Consider the following 12,191-nt stretch of genomic DNA (forward strand, 5'->3'; position numbering starts at 1 on the left):
TATCTGCGTAATATTAGTATTTGAGGAGGAAGTTGTCTGTGTAAGATATTATTATCTGAAGAGCTAATCACAGATATTCGCTTCTTTCCTCATTAGAACTCTGAGGAACAACACATTATGGGAGCAGTGCTAGAGATTTCTTACATTTGCAATTCATTGCTTCGAGTTTATCTAGAACTGCTCCCAGAATGTGTTGTTCCTCAGAGTTCTAATGAGGAAAGGAGTGAATACCTGGGATTAGCTCCTCAGATGATAATATCTTACACAGACAACTTCTTCCTCCTCAAATACTAGTATTACACAGACGATCTCCTTCTCATATACCAATATATTACACAGACAGCCTCCTCCTCATATACCAATATATTACACAGACGACCTTCTCCTCATTTACCAACATATTACACAGATGACTTCCTCCTCATACATTAATATATTTCACAGACGACCTCCTCCTCATCATACACTAATATATTACACAGACAATCTCGTCCTCCTTATATACTAGTATATTAAATCAGTACACACACACATATTTACATTCTTTTCATGTCTTAAAAAAAGAATACAACGGTAACGCTGGGTAATCAGCGAGTTATGAATATAAGTAAGGTATTACATTTATCATAACCCTGTTATCGTCCACATATAACTTAGATTTTTTTTTCAGATGCAGCAATGGAAATATGATCTCTGACATCTCTAGCATGTGACAGTGGGTTGTTTCTGTCTGGACCGCTACTGAACCAGCCCTTAAGCCAATAAGATAAGGAAAACTGAGCTTTGTACTCTGCTTTGGCTTAGGTTATGTACAGCAGCATACTGCAGCAGTTAACTGATGGTGAAACTCCTACAGGTTTCAAGCTTTAATCATGGAATCTGAGACTGATTCTCACTTTCAGACTCTGATCTTCCCTGTTGAATCCACTGGTATATAAATCCCTTGTAGATTGGGGTAACATATTTATCTAATGCATTGAATTTCCGTTTGTTGATTTTTAACAAAATTTTCTTGGAAAAAAGAAATTTAAGAATAAAATTCTTACCTTTATTCGGACTTCATGGGCCTTTGGTGGGGCAACTTCAATCTCTTCAATCTTTAGTGGTTGATGTGGCTCCCACAGCACAGCAGCTTTGCATTTAATAACCTAAAAAACGTAAACATAACAATTTGGCCATAAAGACATGAAAGATTTTCTCAACGTCTACTGTATAGTAATATTTATACATTGCACAGTATATTTTACTGTTCCATTCCCTACGGCTGCAGTATTTCATTGATGAAAGGGTTACAAAATTCATGGGGTAACACTGGCAGTAAAGTTACAGTCAATGCTTGACCCTTTAACAGACCTAGCAACATGACCTCAGATATAATAGAAAATATTATGGTTTGGCTTAGAATATTTGTCATGAGGCAAAGTTGACACTATTGAGACAACTTTTTATCTCCCAGAGGAGAGATTATTTAGATATTCCTTGTCCCAGGGAGTATTGCCTGGACTATAAGGCTCCAACACTATTTGGTGGTCTCTATAATGGGAAAGATTATTCCCAAGAAGAAAATTCATGATTAGAGATGAGTGAGCACCAAAATGCTCGGGTGCTCGTTGCTCGAGTCGAGCTTTCCGCAATGCTCGAGAGTTTGTTTCGAGTAACGAACCCCATTGAAGTCAATGGGCAACTCGAGCATTTTTGTATATCACCTATGCTCGCTAAGGTTTTCATTTGTGCAAATCTGCAAAACCTACGAAAGTGATGGAAACGACACAGATACGGATAGGGCAGGCGAGGGGCAACATGCAGGGCTGCATCTCAGGTTCCCAGGTCTCATTATTAAGCCACAATAGCGGCAAGAGTGCCCCCCCTCAACAAACGGACAAACCGTCAGTAGCAAGGCACACCTTAGCTAAGCACCACACTACCTTTAACCCAGCACAAGCGCTGCCTGCAGGACACACCGCTGCCACTTCTCCTGGGTTACATGCTGCCCAACCCCCCCCACACGACCCTGCGTCCAATGGGGACTCCATGTGTCTGTTTGGGTATCGGATACCTCAACGACAATGCAAGGGGTAAACCATCTGCGCTCTACACCCTACCCAAGTCTGTCAGTGTTTTGGGGACAGACAGGTACAACTCCGCTATGGCAAGTCTGTGTGCACCCACAGCATGGGTGGCTAGCAGGAACACACAGACGTTACAGAAATAAATCCCATTGCAGTGCTCCAGATAGCTGAGGTTACGTGAGAGGAAATCCATGTTGGCTGCGGCCCACACGCCATGCCCTAAAATTCTGTTTTTTTTTTTAAAGTGCCAGGCAGGTACAACTCCGCTATGGCAAGTCTGTGTGCACCCACAGCATGGGTGGCTAGCAGGAACACACAGACGGTACAGAAAGAAATCCCATTGCTTTGCCCCGGTTAGCTGAGGTTACGTGAGAGGAAATCCATGTTGGCTGCGGCCCACACGCCATGCCCTAAAATTCTGTTTTTTTTTAAAGTGCCAGGCAGGTACAACTCCGCTATGGCAAGTCTGTGTGCACCCACAGCATGGGTGGCTAGCAGGAACACACAGACGGTGCAGAAAGAAATCCTATTGCAGTGCCCCGGATAGCTGAGGTTACGTGAGAGGAAATACATGTTGGCTGCGGCCCACACGCCATGCCCTAGACATTCGTTGTTTCTTTAAAAGTGCCAGGCAGGTACAACTCCGCTATGGCAAGTCTGTGTGCACCCGCAGCATGGGTGGCTAGCAGGAACACACAGACGGTACAGAGAGAAATCCCATTGCAGTGCCCCGGATAGCTGAGGTTACGTGAGAGGGAATACATGTGGCACACACGCCATGCCCTAGTCAGTCTGGGTTTTTTGGGGGGCCAGATAGGTAGAACACCATGATGGGAAGACTTAGTGCACCCATAGTATACACAGACCCCTGTAATATTCCTGTAGCAAAGGTATAAGCTGACCCCAGTAACAGTTATGTTGCAGAAGTCTAGGGAGACCTCAGTAACATTTTAGTAGTAACAGTATAGACAGACCCCAGTAACATTTCATTAGCAGAAGTATAGGTAGACCCCAGTAACATTTCATTAGCAGAAGTATAGGTAGACCCCAGTAACATTTCTGTTGTAACAGTATAGACAGAGCCGAGTAACAATTCTGTAGTAACAGTATAGGCAGACCCCAGTAACGTTTCTGTAGCAGCAGTATAGGCAGACCCCTGTAATATATCTGGAGGAGCAGTATAAGCAGATCCCTGAAACAGTAATGTAGCAGCAGTAGATGCAGACCCCTGTAACATTCCCGTAGCAGCAGTACAGGCAGAGCCCAGTATTTGAAACATTTCAGTAGTAACAGTATAGACAGACCCCTGTAACATTTCATTAGCAGAAGTATAGGGAGACCCCAGTAACATTTCTGTTGTAACAGTATAGACAGAGCCGAGTAACATTTCTGTTGTAACAGTATAGACAGAGCCGAGTAACATTTCTGTAGTAACAGTATAGGCAGAGCCCAGTAACGTTTCTGTAGCAGCAGTATAGGCAGACCCCTGTAACATTTATGTAGCAGAAGTATTGGCAGACCCCAGTAACATTTATGTAGCAACAGTATTGGCAGACCCCTGTAACATTTCAGTAGCAGCAGTACAGGCAGAGCCCAGTATTTGTAACATTTCTGTAGTAACAGTATAGACAGACCCCAGTAACATTTCTGTAGTAGCAGTATAGGCAGACCACAGTAACATTTTTGTAGCAGAAGTATAGGCAGACCCCAGTAACATTTTTGTAGTAACAGTATAGACAGACGACAGTAACATTTCTGTAGCAGCAGTAAGGCAGACCCCAGTAACATTTTTGTAGCAGAAGTATAGGCAGACCTCAGTAACATTTCTGTAGTAACAGTATAGACAGACCCCAGTTTCATTTCTGTTGTAACAGTATAGACAGAGCTGAGTAACATTTCTGTAGTAACAGTATAGGCAGACCCCAGTAACGTTTCTGTAGCAGCAGTATAGGCAGAGCCCTGTAACATTTCTGTAGCAGCAGTATAAGGCAGACTCCTGAAACATTTATGTAGCAGAAGCTTAGGCAGACCCCTGTAACATTTACGTGGTAGAAGTATAGGCAAACCCCAGTAACATTTATGTAGCAGAAATATACGCAGACCCCCTGTAACATTTACGTGGCAGAAGTATAGGCAGACCCCAGTAACATTATTGTAGCAGAAGTATAGGCAGACTCCTGTAACATTTCAGTGGCAGCAGTATAGGCAGACCCCTGTAACATTTACGTGGCAGAAGTATCGGCAGACCCCAGTAACAGTTATGTAGCAGCAGTATAGGCGGACCCGAGTATCATTTCTGTAGCAGCAGTATAGGCAGAACCCACCATCATTTCCGTTGTTGAAGTATAGTCAGACCCCAGTAACATTTTTTAGCAGAGGTATACGCAGACCCCTGTATCATTTCAGTAGTAAGACTATTGACAGATCCAATTAACATTTCTTTAGCAGAAGTATAGGCATACCCCTGTAATATTCAAGTGGCAGCAGTATAGGCAGACCCCTGTAACTTTCTCGTAGCAGAAGTATAGGCAGGCAGACCCCAGTAAAATTTCTGTAGTAATAGTATAGGCCAACTTCTGAAACATTGGGATACCATGAGCGTAGGCGAAGGCCGGAAAAATTAGTTGGATAAGAGTGTAGGCGTGGGCCCCAAAAATTAGTGTACCAAGAGTACAAGTGTACCTCTGAAAAATGTATCAACCGAGAGGGCAGGTGAAACCCATAAACATTTTTTTAAAGATACAGCTCACTGTTGCTTAATTTGTAAAAGAGCCTGGAGGCAGCCCTGTTGAAAAAAATTGGTTCATGTAACAGTCTCAATACTTTTGAAACATAGAAAAATTGTTAAAAAAATTGGTAGATGTAGATGAGCCTTTTGGGCCGCAGAAAAATTGTCCGTTCAGCGCGATGACATGTTGTTTCTGGAGTAGGAGTAGCAGGAGGAGGACTAATGTCAGAGACAGATTGACAAAGCTAAATGCCCCGCTTTCCAGGTGATACAGAAGAGTGCTTTTATCTGCGGTTGCAGCAAAAAGAATCTTTAGGTTTCGCTGCTCTCCGCTGGTGGAGAAGAGAAGTCTGGGGAAAACCAGGCTTTGTTCATCTTTATGAGTGTAAGCATGTCGGCACTGGCAGTTGGTACAGGGTACGCTTGTCTGTGATGATTCCCCTAGCTGCACTAAACACCCTCTCTGAGAAGACGCTAGCGGCAGGGCAAGCAAGCACCTCCAGGGCATACAGCGCAAGTTCGTGTCACGTGTCCAGCTTCGACACCCAATAGCTGTATGGAGCTGAGGGATCATGGAGGACGGTGGTACAATCGGCTACGTACTCCCTCACCATCCTTTTTACAGTGCTCCCTCCGACTCAGCCTTGACTGGCGAGTAGTGACGCAGTCTTGCTGGGGAGCCATAAAGCTGGCAAAGGCCTTGGAGAGTGTTCCCCTGCTGCTCTGAACATGCTGCCTGATCTCCACGCTTCCCCTGCTACTTGGCCCTCGGAACTGCGCCTTCTGCCGCTAGCGTTGTCAGATGGGAAGTTTACCATCAGTTTGTCCACCAGGGCCCTGTGGTATTGCATCACTCTCAAACCCCTTTCTTCTTCAGAAATGAGAGTGGAAAGGTTCTCCTTATACCAGGGGTCAAGAAGGGTGTACACCTAGTAATCCATAGTGGCCAGAATGCGTCTAAGTCGAGGGTCATGAGAAAGGCAGCCTAACATGAAGTCAGCCATGTGTGCCAGGGTGCCAGTACGCAAGACATGGCTGTCCTCACTAGGAAGATGACTTTCAGGATCCTCCTTCTCCTCATCCACAGGCCATACACGCTGAACAGATGGGAGGCAAGCAGCAGGGGTACCCTATGCAGTTGGCCCAGCTGTCTCTCCCCCCTCCTCTTCCTCCTCAGGCTCCTCCCTCTCCTCCTCCTCCTCCTCCTCCAAAACGCGCTGAGATATAGACATAGGGTGCTCTAACTATCAAGGGACATACTCTCTTCCCCCATCTCCTGTTCCGACCGCCAAGCGTCAGCCTTTATGTTTTGCAGCGAACTTCTCAGCAGGCAGCAGAGGAATGTTGACGCTAATGATTTCAGCATCGCCGCTCACCATCTAGGTAGAGTCCTCAAAGTTTCTGAGGACCAGGCAGATGTCTGCCATCCAGGCCCACTCCTCTGTAAAGAATTGGGAAGGCTCACTCCCACTACACCGCCCATGTTGGAGTTGGTATTCCACTATTGCTCTACGCTGCTCATACAGCCTGGCCAACATGTAGAGCGTAGAATTCCACTGTATGGGCACGTCGCACAGCAGTCGGTACTCTGGCAGATTAAACCGATGTTGCAGGGTCTGCAGGATGGCAGCATCCGTGGTGGACTTGCGGAAATGTGCGCAAACGCGGCACACCTTGTCGAGCAGGTCTGACAAGTGCAGGTAGTTTTTCAGAAACCACTGAACCACCAGATTGAAGATGTGGGCCAGGCATGGGCACGTGTGTGAGGTTGCCGAGCTGCAGAGCCACCACCAGGTTACGGCCGTTGTCACACACGCCCATGTCCGGTTGGAGGCTCAGCGACGAAAGCCAGAGGTTGGTCTGCTCTGTCAGACCCTGCAACAACTCAGGGGCCGTGTGCCTCTTGTCACCTAGGCTGAGTAGTTTCAGCATGGCCTGCTGACGCTTGCCCAACGCTGTGCTGCCGCGCCGCGCCACACCCACTGCTGGCGACGTGCTGCTCACAATTCTTAAGTGCGAGGTAGAAGTTGCGTAGCAGGAGGAGCAGGGGGAGGGTTTAGAGGAGGTGGCATAGACTGCCGAAGATACCAGAACCGAGGAAGGACCCGCAATTCTGGGTGTGGGTAAGACGCATGCGGTCCCAGGCTCCGACTTGGTCCCAGCCTCCACCAAATTCACCCAATGTGCTGTCAGGGAGATTTAGTGGCCCTGTCCGCCATTACTTTTCCACGTGTCTGTAGTTAAGTGGACCTTCCCAGCAACTGCGTTAGTGAGGGCACAAATAATGTTGCGGGAGACGTGCTGGTGTAGGGCTGGGATGGCACACCAGGAAAAATAGTGGCGACTGGGGACCGAGAAGCGTGGGACCGCCGCCGCTATCATGTTTTTGAAAGCCTCCGTTTCCACAAGACTGTACGCCAGCATCTCCAGGCTGATCAATTTGGCAATGTGCACATTTAATGCTTGAGCGTGCGGTTGCGCGGCGGCGTATTTGCGCTTGCGCTCCAAGCTTGCGCTACTGACAGCTGGATGCTGTGCTGAGAGACATTGCTAGATGGGGCCGAGGACAGCGGAGGTGAGGGTGTGGGTGCAGGCCGGGAGGCGCTCGTGCCTGTGTCCTGAGAGGGGAGTTGGATCTGAGTGGCAGGTTGGGGCACAGGGGGAGAGGCGGTGAATGGCCTTCGTCCCACCTCATGGGGTGCTTGGCCATCATATGCCTGCTGGTGGTGGTGAGGCTGGTACTGGTGGCTCCCCGGCTGATCTTGGCGTGACACAGGTTGCACACCACTGTTCGTCGGTCGTCCACGCTCTCACTGAAAAACATCCACACCTTTGAAGACCTAGGCCTCTGCAGGGTGGCTTGGCGCGAGTGGGTGCTTTGGGAAACAGTTGGGGGAGTCTTCACTATGGCCCTGCCTCTACCCCTGGCAACCCCACTGCCTCTTTCAACCTGTCCTGCTGCTGCACTTGCCTCCCCCTCTGAAGACCTCTCCTCAGTTGGCTTAGCGAACCAGGAGGGTCAGTCATCTCATCGTCCAGCGGCTCTTCCTCCGAATCCTCTGTGTGCTCCTCCCTCGGACTTACTGCCCTTACTACTACCTCACAGATAGACAACTGTGTCTCATCATCATCGACCTCCTCACCCACTGAAAGCTCTTGAGACAGTTGCTGGAAGTCAACAGCCTCATCACCCGGACCCTGGGAACGTTCCAAAGGTTGGGCATCGATCACAACAAACTCCTCAGGTGGGAGAGGAACCATTGTTGCCCAATCAAGGCAGGGGCCCAAGAACAGTTCCTGGGAGTCTGCCTGCTCATCAAAATGTGTCATTTTCATGGAGTGAGGAGGCTGGGAGGAAGGAGGAGCAGCAGCGAGAGGATTCAGAGTTGCAGCTGTGGACGGCGTAGAAGACTGGGTGGTCGATACATTGCTGGATGCATTTTCTGCCATCCACGACAGGACCTGCTCACACTGCTCTGTTTGTAATAAAGGTCTACCACGTTGACCCATAAAATGTACCGCGCACTATAGGCCGAAAAAATTATATGCTGGGTTGCAGAAAGGCCTAGCTGGCTAATAGTGAGTCACTACAACAGTAATGCACAGGCGCACAGGTAGCCCTAAGGAGGAGTGTTTTTTTCATTTTTTTTTTTTTTTAAACCAGCAGCCTAGATAGCGTGTATATGTCTTTCCCTCCATCAGGGGCTGTCGCCGCACACTGTGCGTGAAGTTGAAGGGATGCACAGAGCGGTGTAAAAAATTAGGCAATTATTGGCCTGCACTTGGAGGGTCACAGCGGTTATGTAACGCGCACTGTAGGATGAAAAAATTATACACTGGGCTGCAGAAAGGCCTAGCTGGCTAATAGTGAGCCACTACAACAGTAATGCACACGCTCACAGGTAGCCCTAAGGAGGAATGTTTTTTCAGGTTTTTTTTTTTTTTTTTTTTTTAACCAGCAGCCTAGATAGCGTGCATATATCTTTCCCTCTATCAGCGGCTGTGGGCATACGCTGTGCGTGAAGTTGACGGGACGCACAGAGCGGTGTAAAAAATTAGGCAATTCTTGGCCTGCACTTGGAGGGTCACAGCGGTTATGTAATGCGAACTGTAGGCTGAAAAAATTATACGTTGGGCTGCAGAAAGGCCTAGCTGGCTAATAGTGAGCCACTACAACAGTAATGCACACACTCACAGGAAGCCCTAAGGAGGAGTGTTTTTTCATTTTTTTTTTAAAAAAAAGACAGCAGCCTAGATAGCGTGTATATGTCTCTCCCTCTATCAGCGGCTGTTGCCACACGCTGTGCGTGAAGTTGATGGGACGCACAGAGCGGTGTAAAAAATTTGGAAATTATTGGCCTGCACTTGGAGGGTCACAGCGGTTATGTAACGCGCACTGTAGGCTGAAAAAATTATACACTGGGAAAAAAAAGGGGGAAAAAAGTGCAAAACTGCTCCCAGCTGCCACAACAGTAATGCACACGGTCAGAGGTAGCCCTAAGAAGGAGCTTTTTTGGGGTACTTGTTGATAGGATTCTACACTACCGCTGTTCCTGCCTGACCAGTACTGCCCCTATACTCTGTATAATTGGCTGCAGACTGACAACGCAATAGTCTGCATAGCCGAAGATGAAAACAAAAAAAATGTGCAAAACTGCTCCCAGCAGCTACAACAGTAATGCACACGGTCAGATGTGGCCCTAAGAAGGGCAGTTGGGGTTCTTGAAGACGCTAACACTCTCCCTATAGCAGCAGCAGCACTCTCCCGAATCTCTGCCAGCGTGTGTCTGAGGAGAGCAGCGGGCGAGACTGCTTTATATACTCGGCGGTCACTTGATCTCGCTAGCCACTCACTGCAGGAGGGTGGGATAGGGCTGGAACGTCACAGGAGGAAGTTGTAATGCCTTCCCTGCATGTCTATTGGCCAGAAAATGGCACAAAATGGCATGCAGGGACGGAAAGGGAATTGCCTCGAATAACGCATGGTGCTCGTCTCGAGTAACGAGCATCTCGAGTACCCTAATACTCAAGCGAGCATCAAGCTCGGACGAGTACGTTCGCTCATCTCTATTCATGATGTGTCACAACTAAGAAAACAATTATTCACAAGGAATACCTTCACATTTTATCCCAGTGGGCATGACTTAGTGGCAGAAGTGTGACCACCCCAACCTCACAGATTTATCTCAGAGTATAATTTACTCCACAAAATAAATTGTACTAGAAATCTACTCCAGTTTATAGCTGACACCTTAGGAGCCAATAAATGGTGTACTTTGTACTTTGAGCAAAAAACAACCTAACTACTTTAGAATTGGCTAAAAGACAGCTCCATCAAATAGGCTGATCTTTATCTATGCTGCTGCCGATTTTGCATGCAACATAGTTCACATCTTAGAAGCCAATGGCTGTTAGGCATTTTTTACAGATGATTCCTTTATAGGAAGTTAACCTACCTTTTTAGGCGTCTGTATTGCTCCTAGTGACTAACACTAATAAGTCGCAATCCTAATTATCCTTTGGATCTGTTATAAGCATTATATACATAATTGCTATTCCTAGCACCTTCTGCCATCTCAGATAGGTGATTGTTATCATTTTTTGAGCAATTAGTCCTATGCTTACAGATCTTAAAACATACCATTTTACAAAGGATTAAGTAGGCGTGGCTTCCAAAAAGGAGGAAAATGTTTTCTCTTTTTTCTAATGGTCTGTCTGACAAATAACACATATCGTTGAATGGATCCCACATTATATGGGAAATCTATCTAATGTCAGTGGTTGTTAAATTATTGATCTCTATCACGCAACACAGAAGTGTGTATAATAACACAAATAGTCAGCCCAATATAGGCTCTGCTCCTGATGAACCACATATTTGTGGGGAAACACGTCGAGCCCGAACTGAGCCCGAACTTGAGCTCGTATCTATAGACTCATTGAGCCTGAACTGAGCCCGAACTTGGGCTCGTATCTATGGACTCATCTATATCTCCCAGATTATACTGAATAATCTGAGTATAATCTTATGAGTCTATTTGTACTTTCGTAGTTTTCATCAAATTGATCGATTTTGATCATACTACAGAGTGTTCCCATTATTTACTATCACCAGGGACCTCCCGACTAAAAAATAAAAGTTGTTATGTGGAAGGGATATTGTGACATCCCTTTGTGTTTATGTTATGTGAGTCCGTATAGCCCACATATGTCTTTTTAAAAGGATCTTAATAAAAATTATTATTTTAGTCTATAACTGTGAAGGGCATAACTGTGAATATTATAGACTTACCTGCTCCTGTGAATTAGTTTAATTACTCTATGGCAGGCTTTCTCTCCAAAGACCTCAACTCTACTCAATGGTTGTCAGAGGCTGGGTCGGTGTTTTCTGAAGGTGACTTTAGAGCCTCATCTCAAACCCCCTCTATTCAAAAGTGCTTTAAAGACTTGACTCATCAATATAGAGAATTTATTCGGAATTGGTGGGAGGTACAGGGACTCCAGAAATACTTAGAGCATTGTATAGTTCCAAGGGGGCTCCGGAACCCTATATTACCACCTAAAAGGTTACAGAATCAAAACTTCCTAAAAAAGTGGGAAGAAGAATCAACAGCGTCGTCCTAAAAAATAATTAATTTACTGCTGGACGAGGAGAAGTCAACCTTAATCACTAACCAAAAACTATTAGAAGAGCAAATCGAACGGGCCAAATCGTTCAGTGCAGATCCCGAATTTCTAGAAAGAGAAAAAACTCTTCATTCTAACATCGAAAAGTATACTATCCAGATAAAAGAGAGGAAACACTCTCAATTTGGCCGCGACTTGCTAGATTTCAAGGAAAATAGAGCTTACGCCGAAAGCAAAAATCGGACTGAAACAGATATTAGCTCTTCAGACCTCTCGGAGAGTGACACCTCCTCGTCCAGCAGATTTACATCTAGACGCTTTAAGAGTCGCTACCCCTCCCGTAATAGAGGACGAGGTAGGAGACCCCAGGAGGGAGTTTTTACGGAGCCACCAATTTCCCAATATTTTTTAAGAGGAAGACGGGAGACTCAGTTACCTCTATGATACAACGAAACGAAATTCCCCCGAATTCATCTGACTCTCCTTTCCAATCTATCACGATGAACCGTCTCTGGAAGGTCACTTTAACACTAATTTTGACCATAATGAAAAGAGACTGCAAGTTGTGAATCTGTCCTGTCATAACCTCACCAAACAGGAACGGGACTTGTTGGAGAGGGGGCTGTCCTTCGTCCCCACGACACGCTATGATCCGTTCGTGTGGGCGAAGGACATCTCCCTCTTCACAAGAAAACTAAGATGGAAAAAGTATTTTGCCATCAAAAACAGAGAAAGGATGAGTGAACTGGGTCTTGAGTTATCAGACT

The 12,191-nt window shown here is 46.3% G+C and overlaps 1 protein-coding gene across 1 annotated transcript in view; it reads right to left on the reverse strand.

The window, feature by feature from the left end:
• LOC136572953 (alcohol dehydrogenase 1-like) overlaps nt 1-7,756 on the reverse strand; it is a gene marked incomplete at its 5' end in the record, with an annotated part of 44,732 nt that extends 36,976 nt beyond the window's left edge. The window contains 2 exons of the mRNA XM_066573998.1: nt 1,047-1,148; nt 7,748-7,756. Coding sequence (XP_066430095.1) covers nt 1,047-1,148; nt 7,748-7,756 — 111 coding nt within the window. The remainder of the gene's footprint in view (nt 1-1,046; nt 1,149-7,747) is intronic.
• Nucleotides 7,757-12,191: the final 4,435 nt, after the last annotated feature.

Source organism: Eleutherodactylus coqui, chromosome 7 (assembly GCF_035609145.1).
Source record: "Eleutherodactylus coqui strain aEleCoq1 chromosome 7, aEleCoq1.hap1, whole genome shotgun sequence".
Taxonomy (NCBI): Eukaryota; Metazoa; Chordata; class Amphibia; order Anura; family Eleutherodactylidae; genus Eleutherodactylus; species Eleutherodactylus coqui.